At 46.7% G+C, this 18,739-nt stretch overlaps 1 protein-coding gene across 2 annotated transcripts in view; it reads right to left on the reverse strand.

Annotated features, from left to right (window-relative positions):
• SLC6A7 (solute carrier family 6 member 7) overlaps positions 1-18,389 on the reverse strand; it is a 192,829-nt gene extending 174,440 nt beyond the window's left edge. For both annotated transcript variants that reach the window (XM_075344365.1, XM_075344364.1), the window contains exon 1: positions 18,240-18,389. In XM_075344365.1, coding sequence (XP_075200480.1) covers positions 18,240-18,269 — 30 coding nt within the window. In that variant the 5' untranslated portion in view covers positions 18,270-18,389. The remainder of the gene's footprint in view (positions 1-18,239) is intronic.
• Between the last annotated feature and the right edge of the window lie 350 nt (positions 18,390-18,739).

Genomic DNA, 18,739 nt, shown 5'->3' on the forward strand with positions numbered 1-18,739 from the left:
TTTTTTTTACATGTGGATTGCACATTTTCTCTTAGTACAATAAACCTCATTTCAATCCAGAAATATTACTCAGTCCATCAGTTATTAGATATATGAAACCGAAATAGCTGTTGCAGAAACCCAAATTGTTATAAAGAAAAAAGGTTAACATTAATAGGGGTGCCCAAACTTTTTCATATGACTGTAACTGTATCTGCGTGCATGGTGGGCCCCTACAGAGTAGGGGCCGCCAACAGAGTAAAGGATACTAACGGAGCCATAATCCAGCATGGGGCCACTAAGAAGGCCTCATACAGAGTGGGGGCTACTATAAGTACCTCCAACAGAGTGGGGACTACTAACTGGGCCATTTTATAGCTTGTGGGCTGCTAAAAGGGACCATCATACAGCATGGGGGCTGCTCAAGTGGCCATGATACACTGTTGTGGCTACAAAGGAGGTCCTCATACAGGGTGGGGGCTACTATAAGGGCCTTCAACAAAGTGGGGGCTACTAAGAAGGCCATTATATAGTGTGTGGGCTACTAATAGGGAACATCATACAGCATGGGAGCTGCTAAAGTGGCCATGATACACTGATGGGGCTGCAAAGGGGGCCCTCATACAGAGTGGGGACTATGAAGTGGGCCCTCATAAGGAGTAGAGACTACAAAAGGGGCCCTCAGATTGAGTATGTGCTACTAATGAGCAGTGATTACTATGGGGGTCTCCTACAAAGTGAGGACTTCTTAGAGGGCCATGATACAGCATGGGGGCTACTAAGGAGGCCATGATAGTTTTGGGTTAATAAGTGGGTCCTCCTACAGAAAAGTGGCTACTAATGGGGCCCTCCTACAATGTGGTGGTTACTAATTAGTGATGAGCGAGTACTAAAAAGCTCGGGTGCTCGAAGCTCGGGCCGAGCCTCCCAAGATACTCGTGTACTCGGGCCGAGCAACGAGCCCAATGTTATCCTATGGGAGACCCGAGTATTTTTGTGAAATGACCCCCCGGCAGCATGGAGAAACCCTAAAAATGTCACAAAAGTCTCAGAAGAGTGCTCAAATGACATGGCAACAGCATGGGGAAGACCCCTTGAAGCATTTATCACTGAAAAGTCACAGCTGTGAACAATTTTGTCCGCGTTTTACGCCATTTTTACGGACTCACCAGAAAACCTTCCAAAATGACCCCAAAATGATTTTTCATGGCGGAAATGTTAAGGGCACATACCCAATAGTGAGATAGAGCTGGTGTATGTTACTTTTTGAGATTAATACATGAAAGATTTTACGTGAAAACATTGTGTGGCACTCCGATGTCCCTGAGAAGAGACGTACATGAAGGCCTCTTGAGTCTAATGTGCCCATTTTGAGGAAGTGAGTCTTTGTAGTATTTTCCTTTGCCAGGGCAGTCCAAAATTGTGAGGTTCACCAATGCCCCTGCATACAGACGTGCATGATGGCCTGTAAACCTGAAGTGCCCATTGTAAGGAAGTGGGTCTATTGTAGTATAGCCCTTAGGCAGGGCAGCCAAAAATTGGGAGGCTCCACGTTGTCCCTGGGTAGAGACGTGCATGAGGGCCTCAAAACATTAAGTGTCCATTGTCAGGAAGTGGGTGTATTATAGTATAGCCCTTAGGCAGGGCAGCCAAAAATTGGGAGGCTCCACGTTGTCCCTGGGTAGAGACGTGCATGAGGGCCTCAAAACATTGTTCCCATTGCAAAGGAGCGGGTCTCCTGTCGTTGTAATGTCCATTCTGCAAAGAATGGGCGAAAAAATTTACCACTGGGGGTATACCTGAAACAAAGGCCTAAGTATTGCAATTTGTAACGGTCATCATCATGGTGGCGCATGAGGAGAAGGAGGAGCAGTCCAGCGATTATCCAAAGTCCAGAAGTGTGTACCCATGGGTGAGTGGAGGTACATGGCAAACTTTAAATTCCGCTCTCATTTGCTGGTGGTGTGGTGAAGTCTGGCCCAATCCAACCCTTGTTCATCTTGATCAGAGTCAGCCTGTCAGCATTTTCAGTTGACAAGCGGGTGCGTTTATCTGTAATGATTCCACCTGCGGCACTAAAAACACGCTCTGACAAAACGCTAGCAGCAGGGCAGGCCAGGACTTCCAAGGCGTAGAGAGCCAATTCATGCCACGTGTCCAGCTTGGATACCCAATAATTGTAAGGCACAGAGGAATGTCGGAGTACAGTTGTTCGATCTGCAAGGTACTCCTTCAGCATCTGGGCAAACTTAGGATTTCTTGTGGCACTACCCCGCACCTCAGGGGCTGTGGTACGTGAGGGGCTGAGAAAACTGTCCCACATCTTAAAGACTGTTCCCCTACCTCTGGCGGATTGGACTTGTGCCTCTCTCGGCTGTACGCCTCGGTTGTCCACTGATTCCTGACCTATGCCGCTAGCGTTTTGTGAGGGGAATGCTTTGCCTACTTCCGTGACTATGGCCTTCCGGAACTGCTGCATTTTGGTTGACCTCTCCTCCACGGGAATAAGAGACAAAAAGTTCTCCTTGTAGCGTGGGTCTAACAGTGTTACCAACCAGTAATGATTGTCGGCCAAGATGTTCTTAACGCGAGGGTCACGAGACAGGCAGCTTACCATAAAGTCAGCCATGTGCGCCAGACTCTTAACAGCCAGGACTTCAGTAGCCTGACCAACAAGATGACTGAACATGCTGTCCTCCTCCTCCTCCTCCTCCTCCTCCTCATCTACCCTGTCCTCTGGCCAGCCACGCTGAACCGAGGATATGACTGGTGTGCATGTCATATCCTCAATTTGGCCGGAGAGTTGCTCCATGTCTTCATCCTCCTCCTCGTCATAGTCCTCCACTGCACGTTGTGATGAGACGAGGCTGGGCTGTGTGTTATCACCCACACCCACTACTGTTTCTTGCTGCAACTCATCGCGCTCCGCCTGCAATGCATCATGTTTGTTTTTCAGCAGAGACCGTTTTAGAAGGCAGAGTAGCGGTATGGTGACGCTAATAATGGCGTCATCACCACTCACCATCTTGGTGGAGTCCTCAAAGTTTTGGAGGATGGTACATAGGTCTGACATCCATCTCCACTCCTCAGGTGTTATGTGTGGAGTTTGACCCATTTCCCGACGGCTTAGGTGATGCAGGTACTCAACAACTGCCCTCTTCTGCTCACATATCCTGACCAACATGTGCAGAGTTGAATTCCAACGCGTGGGGACATCACACACCAGTCTGTGAGCCGGAAGATGCAAACTGCGCTGAAAGCCGGCAAGGCTGGCTGAAGCAGTAGGTGACTTTCGAAAATGTGCAGACAGGCGGCGAACTTTTACCAGCAGATCAGACAGCTCTGGGTATGACTTTAGAAACCGCTGAACCACGAGGTTGAGCACATGGGCCACGCATGGAACATGTGTCAGCTGGCCTCGCCTCAAAGCCGCCACCAGGTTCCGGCCATTGTCACACACGACCTTTCCTGGCTTTAGGTTCAGAGGTGTGAGCCAGTGATCTGCCTGCTGTTTCAGAGCTGTCCACAGCTCTTCTGCATTGTGGGGTTTGTCACCTATGCAGATTAGCTTCAGCACAGCCTGTTGCCGCTTCGCCGAGGCAGTGCTGCAGTGCTTCCAGCTTGTGACTGGTGTGGAGGGTACAGTGGATGAGGATGCGCAGGAGGAGGAGGAGGCTGAAGAGCATGACATTCCGGAGCTGTAGAGTGTGGGTGAAACACTGACTGAGGTAGGGCCTGCAAACCTTGGTGTGGGAAGGACGTGTTCCGTCCCTCGCTCAGACTGGGTCCCAGCTTCCACAATATTAACCCAGTGTGCCGTCAACGAGATGTAGCGGCCTTGCCCACAAGCACTTGTCCACGTGTCTGTGGTTAGGTGGACCTTGGGTGAAACAGCGTTGTTCAGGGCACGTGTGATGTTTTGTGACACGTGGTTATGCAACGCGGGGACGGCACACCGGGAGAAATAGTGGCGGCTGGGGACCGAGTAACGTGGGACAGCTGCCGCCATCAGGTCACGGAATGCTTCTGTCTCCACCAGCCTAAAAGGCAACATTTCCAGCGCAAGCAGTCGCGAAATGTTAGCATTTAGAACTGTGGCATGTGGGGTGTTGGCAGTGTATTTGCGCCTGCGTTCAAAGGTTTGCTGAATGGATAACTGAACGCTGCGCTGGGACAAGGACGTGCTTGATGATGGTGTTCTTTCTGCGTAGGCAACTGCAGGTGCAGGAGTGGAGGAGGCTTGTTCGCAGGCAGCATGGACAGGGGATTGGCTCGCATGCACAACCAGCGAAGACGTAGCAGTGACATCAGCAAGCACTGCTCCTCGACTCTGTTGTACTTCCCACAAAGTCGGGTGCTTGGCTGACATGTGCCTGATCATGCTGGTGGTGGTCAGGCTGCTAGTTTTGGTACCCCTGCTGATGCTGGCACGGCAGGTGTTGCAAATGGCCTTTTTTGAATCATCTGGATCCAACTTAAAAAACTGCCAGACTCGGGAAGACCTAACATTTGTACAGGCACCTTGTGTCGTCGTGTTGTTCCGGGGAACGGTTGCCTGACTTCTGCCTGGGGCCACCACCCTGCTTCTTACTGCCTGTTGTGATGCTACGCCTCCCTCCCCCTGTGCACTGCTGTCCTCGCTCTGCATATCCTCCTGCCAGGTTGGGTCAGTTACTGGATCATCCACCACGTCGTCTTCCTCTTCCGCACCCTGCTCCTCCTCCTGACTTCCTGACAATTGTGTCTCATCATCGTCCACCACTTGTTGAGACACGTTGCCAACTTCGTGAGAACGTGGCTGCTCAAATATTTGGCCATCTGTACAGACGATCTCCTCATGACCCACTTCAATATGAGCTGGCGAGAGGCCAGAATGTGTGAATGGAAACGTGAACAGCTCTTCCGAGTGTCCAAGTGTGGGATCATTAATGTCCGAGGAGGACGTGTACTCAGCCTGGTGGTAGGAAGGAGGATCAGGTTCAGAAATGTGCGGTGCAGTATCACGGCTACTGACACTTGACCGTGTGGAAGACAGAGTGTTTGTGGTGGTGCCAATCTGACTGGAAGCATTATCTGCTATCCAACTAACAACCTGTTGACACTGGTCTTGGTTCAAGAGCGGTGTACTGCTGCGGTCCCCAAGAATTTGGGACAGGACGTGCGAGCGACTAGATGTGGCCCTTTGTTGTGGCGAAATTAGAGCTTGCCCACGACCTCGGCCTCTGCCTGCACCACCATCACGTCCACTTCCTTGTTCCTTGCCAATGCCCTTGCGCATTTTGCAATGCTGTGCACTGCTGACGTGTATATTCACTACTTGTGCGTTATATCAAAGTTTGTGGAAATTGCACACAAGTGCACCTGTACGCTGCCACCAACAGGCACACACGTGCGGTTTTAAAAACCAAGCACGGACGCAATAAGAACCTAACAGGTTTTTTTGGGGAGCGACAATTACAGACAAGTCAGACACTATCTGGACTGTTTTACACTGTGTACACCAGCCCCAGATATGATGAAGGCTGGTATACGGTCACCACTACCCTGCCTGCCTGCCTGCCTGTATACTGGTACAATAGTCCTGACAAGGACTCTTCTGGTCACTAGCCTGTATTCAGACCTGGCTATACCCTGCCTGTATATAGCAACAATAGTCCTGAGAAGGACTCTGCTACTGTACTCCGACCTGGCTATACCCTGCCTGCCTGTATACAACTAGAATAGTCCTGAGAAGGACTTTTGGTCACACTGTTTGCAGCCCTGCAACTGAAAAAGCTATAAAGGGCCGCAAAGCTTTCCCTGAATCAGTGACACTCTCCCTGCACTGACTGTCTGGATAGCTGTGAGCAGAGCACAGCGCGCCGGCCGGTATAAAGGCTCGGTCACGCTGTGCAGGCCGGCCAATCACTGCAATTCCACAACTAACAGGGCTGTGGCATTGCAGTGGTCTGCCAGCCAATCCCTGCATGAGGGCTGGCTCTCAAAAGAGCGCCAACATGCAGAAATGAAGACCACGAGTACAGCACGAGTATCGCGAGATTACTCGGTCCCCGCCGAGCAGCCCGAGTACAGCGATACTCGTGCGAGTACCGAGTAGTTACAAGCATGCTCGCTCATCACTATTACTAATGAGTAAGGGGAGCTACCAAGGGGGCCCTAAAACAGAAAAGAGGCCTATTAAGGGGGCCATCTTACAGAGTGTTGGCTACTAAGGGTGATCTACTGTGTGTACTACTGTGGAAGCCATTATACAGTTTGGGGACTACTGTGGGGACCATCATACAGTGATAATATTAATGTTGGTCTTTGTATAGTAATTTACTTCCAGTAGCAGCCTGGTCATCTGCTGAGGTTCCCCTATGCCCATTATTAGGCTGCTTCATCGTAGTTGTTACCACACTTACCTGCTTAGGGGCCCACTCATATGTTTCCACCCCTAGTGTGGTGCCGGGGCTCACGTTGGGCTTTCAGGTCACAACCCTTTAGACACCGCTTCGGACCAAACAAACAATCAACAGGAAGTGAGGGGCAGCCATTGTCCCTCACTTCCTGTTGATTGTTTCGTCCAAAAGTAGAGAGAAGGAAGCCGAAGCTGATTGAATGCGGGTCTCCTGATGTCACAACCCCATGTGAGCCCCGGCACCGCGATGCTGAACATCGCTGGATCAGCGCTGGTACGGAAGGTGAGGATAGGCTTTATTATTTTACCTGGGGGAAACATGTGGAATCAGAAGGGTTGTCCTAGTAGTGGACAACCCCTTTAAAGTTTCTGCCATTTTTTTAGTCAAAATAGTACTGTATGCCGTGCTATTGTTGTTGTCTGAAATGACAGACACCTCGAATGAACTCCCGATGGATGCTGTCACTCAGATGTGAACCAAGCCCAATATTGTCAGTCTGCATTTTGTAACCTAGCAGCAAAAAAAGAATACGAAAGACCCTACAAATTGTTATTATTGTTCTTGTATACACTCACTCATTGCCATTAAAACCGCAATACACTTGGTTACTGTAGCAACCAAATGAAGATTTCCTTTCTATTCAAGTCTTAGGAAATATATATTGCCCAGGGTCCGCGGAAAAAGAAAATAAGGCAACTGACTCAATAGATATTGCACTGATTAGATACAAGAGAAAGAATGATTTGCAATTTATGACAGGTTATTGGGGCAAAGTACAGATATAGCAGAGTCAATTTGTCATTTGGTGCTTCAGGAATTCATTACAGGGAAAGCACAGATGACACGATGATCATGATGAGTCGCACAAAATGATGAACTTTTCTAGATCTGACGAGGTAGAGAAGGGAAAATTTTCTCTGATAGTAAAATATTGCCGAGAAGAACTATCAGAGGGTAAACCTTCGTGGTTATTGCATGTGTAGGAGGTGGTCAGCTTACCCCCTCTCCTATGGCTTTTACATAATGTCTAATGAATGTTATACTGACTGCGCTGTAATATAGTCGTGTTTTAAAGTGTATGTCTAAAGGCCCCGTTACACGCAACGACATCGCTAACGAGATATCGCTGGGGTCACGGAATTCGTGACGCACATCCGGCCTCGTTAGCGACGTTGTGTGTGACACTTACGAGCAACCGCTAACGATCACAAATACTCACCAAATCGTTGATTGTTGACACGTCGTTCATTTCCCAAATATCGTTGCTCGTTCTGGATGCAGGTTGTTCGTCGTTCCTGAGACAGCACACATCGCTACGTGTGACACCCCGGGAACGACGATCAACAGTGTTCCTGCGTCCTCCGGCAACGAGGTGGGAGTGACGTTCATGCGGCTGCTCTCTTCCCCTCCGCTTCTATTGGTGGGCCGCAGTGTGACGTCGCTGTGACGCTGCCGAACCACCCCGTTAAAAAAGAGGTTGTTCGGCGGCCACAGCGACGTCGTTAGAAAGGTATGTTGGTGTGACGCGTACCTACGATATTGTTCACCACGGGCAGCGTGACACACGAACGACGGGGGCAGGTGCAATCGCTAGCAATGTCGCTGCGTGTAAGGCGGCCTTAAGTGTTGCTGCTGCTGGAAAATACAGGCTGGCAATATAGCAGAGCCGGAGCAGTGCCGAAGCCAGAGCAATGCCGTGGTCTGTGCCACCTAGTGACCGATGGTTTATTGAGTTTTATTATATACTGAATATTACTGCTTAAAGCCATGTGCGCACGTTGCGTTTTTCTTGCGTTTTGGCTTGCACCATGTCAATGACAAATTGCATGCGTTTTGCTTCCCCAGCAAAGTCTATGAGAAGTCAAAATTTCCATCCATACGTTGCTTTTTTTAGGCAGAGTTTTGTTTGACAAATATTTATCAAAATCGTTGCATAAAAAAAAGCAGCATGTCACTTCTTCAGTGCGTTTCGCAAACATTTTCCACCCATTGAAATGAATAAAGTGTTTCAAAATGCAACCAAAATGTTTAGCTGTGCGCTTGCACTGCATTTTGGTTGCGTTTTGGATCCCTTCTTGTCAACAAAAACGCAGGTCTCTCAGTCTCGTTCTCTCTCTCTCTGTTGGTCTCTGTCTCTCAGTCTCGTTCTCTGTCTCTCTGTCTGTCTGTCTCAGTCTCTCTCTCTCTGTCTGTCTCTGTCTCTCAGTCTCGTTCTCTGTCTCTCTGTCTGTCTGTCTCTCAGTCTCAGTCTCTCTCTCTCTGTCGGTCTCTCTGTCTCGTTCTCTCTCTCTCTGTTGGTCTCTGTCTCTCAGTCTCGTTCTCTCTCTCTCTGTTGGTCTCTGTCTCTCAGTCTCAGTCTCTCTCTCTCTGTCGGTCTCTCTGTCTCGTTCTCTCTCTCTCTGTTGGTCTCTGTCTCTCTCTGTCGGTCTCTCAGTCTCGGTCTCTCTCTCTCTGTCGGTCTCTCTGTCTCGTTCTCTCTCTCTCTGTTGGTCTCTGTCTCTCAGTCTCGTTCTCTCTCTCTCTGTTGGTCTCTGTCTCTCAGTCTCAGTCTCTCTCTCTCTCTGTCGGTCTCTCTGTCTCGTTCTCTCTCTCTCTGTTGGTCTCTGTCTCTCTCTGTCGGTCTCTCAGTCTCGGTCTCTCTCTCTCTGTCGGTCTCTCTGTCTCGTTCTCTCTCTCTCTGTTGGTCTCTGTCTCTCAGTCTCGTTCTCTCTCTCTGTTGGTCTCTGTCTCTCAGTCTCTGTCTCTCTCTCTCTGTTGGTCTCTCAGTCTCGGTCTCTCTCTCTCTCTCTCTGTTGGTCTTGGGCAGTCGCTGTCGGTCTCTCTCTCTCTCTGTTGGTCTCGGTCTCTCTGTCGGTCTTGGTCTCTCTGTATAGGTCTCTCCCTCTCCCTCTCTCCTTCATACTCACCGATCTCTGGCGCGGCACAGCTGTCACACTCCTCCCACGGCCTCTCTTGCTTCTGAAAGTACCGGCCGCTCATTAGGCTCATCTCATATTCACTGCTTCCTCGCCCACCGGCACCTAAGATTGGTTGCAGTCAGGCGTGCCCCGATGCTGAGTGACAGCTGTCTCACTGCAGCCAATCACTGCCGCTGGTGGCAGGTCTATATTGTGCAGTACAATAAAGAAATATATAATTTAAAAAAAACGGTGTGCAGTCTGCCCAATTTTGATTCCCAGCCAAGATAAAGTCACACAGCTGAGGGCTGGTATTCTCAGACTGTGAAGACTCACATTATTGGGAGCCCCCCAGCCTAAAAATATCAGCCAGCAGCCACCCCGAATTGCTGCATCCATTACATGCGACAGTCTAAAAACTTTACCTGGCTCATCCTGAATGCCCTGGTGTGGTAGCAATCGGGGAAATAAGGAGTTAATGGCAGTAAAGTACAGCTATTTACAGGCGCTGGGTAGTGAGACAACTCTCATCAGAGCTGATGGCTCATTGCTGCTCTCAGCGAGACCCAGAGATGCTAATGGGATTTTTCAGAACCTGGTGCCTGTGAGTAGCTGTACTTCTATTGACAGTCGCTGGAGCTGCATTTGGGCATTATGGACTATGACAGAGCTATGTGCGAACACTTTTAATACTAAATTGGTGAACAAGGGATAGTGTTGGGGAGTCGTTATTCAAAAACTATTTTTGTGTGTGTCTTTTTTTCCTTTTCACTTTCTGGGTTAGTAATGGGGGTGTCTGATAGATGCTTCTTCATTACTAACCCCTGGACTTGATGCTACTGACATTACACAGCTGACATCAACCCCAAAAATATTACCCCTATTGTCACCATACCAGGGCAATTGGGAAGAGTAGGGCAAAGCACCGGAATTGGTGCATCTATTGTTATATGCCAATTCTGGGGCAGCTGCAGGCTGGTATTTTTAGGCTGTGAAGGGCCAAATAACCATGGATCTTCACAGCCTGATAATATCAGCCTGCAGCTATATGCCTTATCATGGCTGATTATCAAAAATGGGGGGGGACCCAACGTCACTTTTTCAATTACTTCCACAGATTTGCAAGGGTAAAATTATTTGAAAAGTAAAAAGTGATATTAATATACTTTCAATAGCTAAACTCAGTAAAAATATCCATCACGTACAGTTTTTTTTCACTAATACTGACTCCATGAATGGAGACTCTTTATTGATTCATTAAAAAAAAATCATGAAAGCTGCTACTGCACAATGGCAGCAAGTATGCTTCAATGCCTGTAGGGCATTTAGTGCACTTGAAGAAAAGCTATGACAATTTAGACGAAGTGGAGAAAAGCTTGACACGCCCAATGGAATAGGTCACCACACATCCATGGAGTGCAACGATATGAAGTCCGCCAGGTGGACTATAACTTGAATAGAAGGATAGGATATCGGCACATCCAACGAAAAATAATTTCTTTATTTTTACATGGTATTAAAAAAATCCATCCATATTCAGAAGACCCTAGGGTCTTCTGAATATGGATGGTTTTTTTTTAATACCATGTGAAAATAAAGAAAGAAATTATTTTATTTTGGATGTGCCGATATCCTTTCCTATGACAATTTAGACTTTATTCTCAAGCTCAATTATGAGGATCAATAATGGTCAATATGTGGGATCTGAAAGTTCTCTCTTTGATCCTTGGGGAGCAAGGAGGATACACAAAGTGCCCATGCTTTTTGTGTGAATGGAAGACAACCAGGATAGGACTCATCACTGGAGCCTAAAAAGTTGGTCAACCCGCATTCAAGAATATAGCTATGGAAAGTTTAGTTGATTTCACTAACGTTCTCCGGCCACCACTCCACATTAAGCTTGGACTGATGAAGCAGTTTGTGGAAGATCTACCGAAAGAAGAGACTTTAAGTAATTGTTTAAGGGACTGTCCAAAGCAAAACTGAAGAAAGGTTTCTGTGCATCCGGATATTCGGAAACTCATGAAGGAAGATGTGTTTGAAACAAAAATTAAATGTGTTGAGAATAGAGCTTGGGATTCTTGTAAAGAATTTGTGAATAAATTTCTAGGTGAAAACAAAGATCCCAGATTTAAGTCCATTGAGGAGAAGATGCTGAAACGTTTCAAAGCCTTGGGTTAGCTGATGATTTTGAAGTTACATTTTTTATATTCCCATTTGGACGACTTTCCTGAAAACTTTGGTGCTATTAGCAGAGAGCAAGGAGAAAGATATCAGCAGGGTATTAAGGAGAAGGAACAACGATAGCAAGGTAGATGGAATGTGAACATAATGGGGGACGACTGCTGGATGCTCCACAGAGATGATCCGCAGACCTTCTATAAGAAAAAAGGGATCAAGAGAAGCTTTGTGGAGAAGAGGAAAAGGCGAAAGAATGAATTTCCAATAAATGAATGTTTAATACATTTTTACATATAATATTGTGTACATTTTTCGCTACAATAAAGATTTTTCTTGTTCATCTCGTTTATACATAATTTCACACGTGTTTTGTGCAAAATCTATAAGTGATGGTTAAAATTAAAACTGTTTTTTGAAATAAGGGCATAAGAAAACTTAAAAATAAGAATCACTGTATCACCGGTATCTCCACAGTGACGTTAACATACTCACTGCCGTGGTCAGACTGCACCCTCCCACGCCTCTCAACAGCCATCCACATGCTCTCCTGCTACCTCCTGCTCCAAGGGCTTGCTCAAACAGAACAGGTCTCCCTGGAGTACGGTTACGGAGCAAGAGCTCCTTCCCTCCTCTTAAAGGGCCACAATTATCCGGAAGTCTAGGGGAGGTGCCTGAGCAACGAGTTTAGTCAGTTTAGTTCTTGTCTGCTTGATAGCTAGTCAGGTCCCGTGTCTCCTGTTCCTTCTACCTGTACCTGTGCCCATCGATCCCTTTCCTTTCAGTATCTACTGTACCCTTTGTTCTTGTCTGCCCCAGCCGTCTAGTCTGTATCAGCTGCACCTGTCTGATCTAGAGGCTGTACCTGTCCATACCTGAGCCTGTCCCTGCATCTGTTACCTCAGTCAGCTACAACAGTCCCGAACACTGCCCTGGGAGTGGCACCTGATGTCTACCGGCAGCCTCACCATCTAAAGCCTACTTTACACGCTGTGATATCGGTACCGATATCACTAGCGAGCGTACCCGCCCCCGTTGGTTGTACATCACGGGCAAATCGCTGCCCGCCACGCACAACATTGCTAACAGCCGTCACACGGACTTACCTTCCCTGCGACGTCGCTGTGGCCGGCGAACCGCCTCCTTTCTAAGGGGGCAGTTCGTGCGGCGTCACAGCGATGTTGCACGGCAGCCATCCAATAGAAGCAAAGGGCAGAGATGAGCGGGCGGAACATCCTGCCCACCTTCTTCCTTCCTCATTGCCGGCGGCCGCAGGTACGATGTAGTTCCTTGTTTCTGCGGTGTCACACATAGCGATGTGTGCTCCCGCAGGAATGATGAACAACATCGTACCTGCCACAGCAACGATATTTGGGAAAGGAACAACGCGTCAACGATCAACGATAAGGTGAGTAATTTTGATCGATAACAGTCGCTCCTGCATTTCACACGTAACGACGCTGCTAACGAGGCCGGATGTGCGTCACAAATTCTGTGACCCCAACGACATCTTGTTAGCGATGTCGTTGCGTGTAAAGCGGCCTTAAGGCTCTGGCGTATACCCTGTAGATGCTTAGTTAAGCCTCTCCCACCTCACGGTAAGCCTGAGTTTCCCCTGTGGTCCAGTGGGTCAATTCCTGCTTGCCCCATCCCCGGTGAGCATAACAGTCAGTCATTGGATTTGAAATGCTTTTTATAAACCCAAATTTTGCATTAGTTCCCAGCTGCGACATGGGAGTCAGAGATGCGTCCAGGCATCTTCAACATGCTGTTCCTATTACCTTTGAACACTGTTTCCATCCATTCCAGAGATTTTCCATCCCCCCCAACCCTCCTGGGGGGGTCCTCTGGAAAAAATGCTTGAGTTCCCCTTTGAATTCCATTATACTTGTTACTCGAATCGAGCCCGTTTGAGCATCCGACCTGCTCAACTCAAGTAACAAGCACTCAAGCATTTTAGTGCTCGCTCATCACTAGTTTTTATCTTTCATTTTGGTAATAAACAAAACTAATAAGTGATCCATTCCATGAGTTAGGCAGAGGGGCTCCGTTGATTATTATGGGGTCTCTTTGGATTCCTTGCTTTAGAATAGAATTAAAAATTCCTCAAGTAGTTCTAAAACACGGACACCAAAACCCAGCATAATAACCAATAGGACTCCTTTGCTTCAATTTGCATAACTAATGCCATAGATTGCTTATTCCATCTGTCTGGTCCTAAAGTGGAAATGAAAAGTCTTTACGGATGTGTGAACAGAGCCCAATTCTGCTTCAGTTTTGTGGTGACATTGACTTTGGTAATGTGGACACTTACAGGCCTTTAACAGCTACTACATATGATTTACATGCAAATCTATTGTTTCATTCTTGTCTGTGAATCCAGGCCTACTTCCATGAAGATATTACTGTTCCCTTAGAGCAATGATGGGAATTTTAAAAGCTTTTTAGACACCAGATATGATCAGACTGATCCATGGAGAATCGAATTTTGAGTCACATTTCCTGAAATTGGATTATTTTGTACTACTGCACTAGTGGTGATAAACATTGAGTTGCAATGAATAGGGAGGGAGACCAGGCACGTGGCAGCCGTAGTGTCAGTTTAATTGATTAATGATAAGTTGGATCCATTATCTATTCTGTATTATTTCTGTCGCTCATCCCTAAGGCTATATTAACGCTAAAACAGTTTGGAAACAGTATTAGGGGACCGTGGGATGATCACACCTTTCCAAAGGCAAATGGAATACTTGAGACTTAGCTGTAAATAAATTTACTGTAAATCTAGTTTTTGGAAAAAAATAGCTAAACCTGGCAATTTCGATTTTCAAATCAAATGAGTGTGAAGAATCCCACTATATGGAAAACTGCTGTTAAGAAAAAGATTATCCAAACTGGAAACTTTCCTTCATTGACATATATTAGTAAATATTGAAATTAGAGTTGGTGCGAATCACTTCACAGGACCCAATCCATGGCCATGTCAGTAATCATAGCCTATGGACTGGAGTCCCGAGAATGTCCTCTTATCTACCGGTATCCCTGGCTCCTCTTAAGATTAGCCGGTCTCTTGACAATCTTTGCAGTTTGACACATGTAACACTCGTACCGGTGTCCCCGCACTGTAATGCCCCCTCCCCCGGCGGAGACACTGGCACTCTCACCTTCCTGGCTGCCCAGAGGCCCCTGCTCCATCTCCGGTCCCTGCTGCTGTTCTCCGGGGCCTGTGCACACTGCACAAGCCACCCAGGAGTGTCCCTTTTCTTACAGGGCCAGTACTCCCTAACCCAGAAGTGTCTCTCAGCCTATGGCTGAGAGGAATCAGGCATTTAAGGCACATTGCCCTTAAGGGAGGTGCCTGGGCAATGAGTTGTATACGTTGCTAATTCTCAGGTCACCTGTGTTGCCGCTGCTGTTACAATGCTGTGTGCTGTTGACGATTCCTGTCTGGGTTTCAGTGCAGTGGTTTCAGCAAGTCTGCTGCTGCTGCAATTATACACCGGCTACTCCAACGATCTCTGCAGCTGCTGCCGCAACTATCCACACTGGCTGCTTCTACAACCAGAGACTATGTGTATCTGTAGGAATAGTGCTGAGGTACCATTGATCCTCTGGAGCTGCCCTCTGTCGGCTACCTACCAGCTTGTGTGTCTATCGCCACCTCCTGTGGCTTTAATAAAATATCAGTAGCCATTCTAGTTTACTCCCGAGGCCAGTGATCCGTACTTTTGGTCCAGTAAATTCCATAACCCTTTGCTCACCCATGAGCATTCAATGCAAATGTGTCATCATGGCAGGCCATGTAATCAAACGAGGACTCATGTAGGTTGGAAGGCAGGAGGATGTTCTCGGTGCTCCTATCCAGTGGCCAGAGATTACTGACGTGGCTAATGGATTGAATCTTTTGAATCAATTTGCACCAACTTGAGACACATTTTCACTATCTACATGAATAGTAAATATATAAATAGAAACATGTCTGTGATTCTAAAAAGATTAATAGCATCTCTTAAACAAACCCTAAAATCTAAACAATAACTTTGATCAGTTTGGAGCCCAGTTTTCACGTAAACAATATGGTCGCCTCTTTCTCAAACTACCTTTTGCACAGAGTGTTCAAGACGTCTGAGACACATCCTGCACCACTCAACACTTTAATGGTCCAGTCCACTCCAGATGTCCCTTCTTTGGTCCATGGGGGCTTGTCTCAGACTTACTAAGCATGCTGTGAATGCAATAGCCTAAGACTGTAGTGAGTATTTTGACTGGAGGGTTTCTTTAAAGGAGTTGCCCACTTCTCGGACAACCCCTCCTCAATCACTTTATTATCCCGCAAGTTAATACTTATATTCACCTTTGGTGCCGTTCCAGCAGTGTCGACACCGCTCTCCTTGGGCTTCCATGACATTATGTCAAGCAATCCCTGCTGCCAAATGGCGCTGGCTTCTCTCTCCCCTTCTTCATATAAATTAGACATCCAGAGGAACAGAGAGAGCAGTTGCAGCTGACACTTCCTCAAGATATCAATCACATCCAAAGGAGGGGACATTGAAGTGGCCGCTGATTCATCGCAGGGACTGCATGACGCAACAATGGTATGTGAGCCCCGGGAGAGGCAGCCTCAACTCCACTGGAATGGTGCTGGCGTTGGAGATGAGTATAGCTATTATTATTTTACTTGGGGGGAAACATACCGATTAAAAAGGGGTTGGCGTTATAATGGGCAACTTCTCTAAACAGATGCCCAGCATGTATTTTAATGTATGAGAGTTGGTTTAGGGCTGCAAGGGGTTTGGTTCCCACCAGTAGCTACTTAGCCTTGGTTAAGGGTGCATTTGAGGGACCTGGTGTAAAAAGACCTGCAATTAAAGCTAAATTAACATTTCATTTGAATGACATAAAGCATCAGGTAGGTTAAATCTATGTTTACTATTTTTTTACATGGATTTCTCAAGCTAAAATATTTACATAATTAAAAAACTGCTTCAAAAACCAAACTTATTTGCTGAGTTTTTTGCCTCCATTGATTCAGCAGACAAATTTAGAGGATTTTTGTCAAGCAGAAACACCAAAGAATTGACATATGTGATGCTAGTCACTACTTACGGACAGTATGGACGGAAGGGTAGTCACACAAGCTGGGGTCAGGAAACAGGAGGACAGGACAGGGCACAGGGAGTAAAAAGAAATGCAGTGAAATGACAGGCCGAGGGTCAGAATTCCAGGAGAATACGTATTAGATTCAGGGAGCAGACAGAGATGTGGTCAGGTAACGGTCCAAGGTCAGAAGCCAGGAGGTAATGACAAGAACAGGGAGCGGGCTGAGAGGAGTCAATGAATGATCTGGGGTCAAGAAACTTAGATCAGAACACAAGCACAAACACAGGCCAAGAACACAACTGCAAAACCAGAGAGTATGACTGGCGAGGTTCTGGAGACATGCTCAGTAATGAAACAGAGCAATTGCCAGGAAGGTGGAACACCTGAGTAAAAACACCTTCCAGAACCTGCTTGGATCCTCTGCTGTCAAACAACCTGTCAGCTAGTGCTCAAAGAAACACAGCCGAGGATCTACCAATGCAAGATGCTCTGCACAAATGAAACGTCACTGTTCTGCTCTGTAGTTCAGGAAGGCGGAGCAGAGCATCACCTGTGTACAAGATGCTCTGCACAGAAGAATCGTGAAACATGTCACATCTTTTCCCACGAAGGAGAAAAATATGCAGAAAATAACATCACTATACACAGTGTTTTGCCACAGAAATAAACGCGACACATTAAAAGAGTATTTGATGTGTTTTTTTTGGGGGGGGGGAATTTAGGTGGATTTTGCAGGTAGGATCTGCCCGAAATCCTAGTGACCACCAAAAAAATCTATCTGGACATACAATCGTGTTTTGTGAGCATTGTAGATAAATGATAGATAGATAGATGATGAATGGATAGATAGATAGATAGATAGCGGATAGGAGATAGATAGATGATTAATGGATAGATAGATAGCGGATTGGAGATAGATAGATAGAATCATAGATAGATAGATAGATAGATAGATAGCGGATAGGAGAGAGATGATTAATGGATAGATAGATAGATAGCGGATTGGAGATAGATAGATAGATAGAATCATAGATAGATAGATAGATAGCGGATTGGAGATAGATAGATAGAATCATAGATAGATAGATAGCGGATAGGAGATAGATAGATAATTTCACGCTGCCATATTCTAGGCAGTGAAAGGGTTAACCAACGAGCGTCCATCCTTCTACACACAAGGTGCAGACAGCCAACATCATCTCCACTCCACCGTACATAAAATGCTACAACCTCTCCGCGAATGGCCCCGACAGCTACTACATCCAAGAACAAAAAACACCAAATGTGCCTTCGTTTTTTACCCTCTTGATCTCTTGTTGCACAGATGGACTTCCAGATACTACAAATCCCATTACACGGTCTTTTTTCTCCTTAATTCAATGGTTTACGCTCATTTTTTCCTGCTGGATGCATTCCTATGGGTGCAGACTGTGTACGGTGGAAATGCTACAGGTGCCCGCTCAACGCAGCATGGTGCGGTCATAGTACGGAGAAATAATGGCTTGTGTGAGAACATCGTGGTCTATGGATTTATTATGGAATATTATTGGCTCTCCCTTTATAGTGAAACCCCCCTGAGATGGCTCCAATTCTAGAATCCTAGACGTTCTCCGATGTTCCTTTCCTAATGTTGAGGAACAGATAGTAATGTGATGTCTCCGGTCATGTGAAGCCTGTTGCCTACCTGCTGGAGATGATCTTGGTACCTCTTCATCCTGTTGCTCGGGGCTTTCCCGGTCTCTGCTCCGCTCGTCAGGTTCTGTGCCCACAGCTGGGAGATGCGAGGCCAGCTTGCTGGAGAGACGTTCCTCTTCGCCTGCTCTCCCTCGCTGTATCTCTCGCACTCAGGTGATTGGCACAGAATGGGATGAGCTTGTTCTGCTGTTAACCCCTCTTGTAAGACTGATGCTAAGATGGAAATGACAAAAGTCTTCTGCCGAGAGCGTGCACAAGGAAGACACACACAAAGGTTAATCGGCTTCTGGTGAACTCAACCATAAATGTGTTCCTGACATAAAAGGAACAAATTGGGCACTGCAACTGATGTAAATTACGATGATCTGTGTACAGCGCTGCGGAATATGTTGGCGCTATAATAATAAATGCAGTGTTATTTGAAAGACGTTGGCAGGGAAATGGATTGTTCATCTACCAATACTAAAAGAAAAAGGAAGAAAAGAATAA

Source organism: Anomaloglossus baeobatrachus, chromosome 4, assembly GCF_048569485.1.
Source record: "Anomaloglossus baeobatrachus isolate aAnoBae1 chromosome 4, aAnoBae1.hap1, whole genome shotgun sequence".
NCBI lineage: Eukaryota > Metazoa > Chordata > Amphibia > Anura > Aromobatidae > Anomaloglossus > Anomaloglossus baeobatrachus.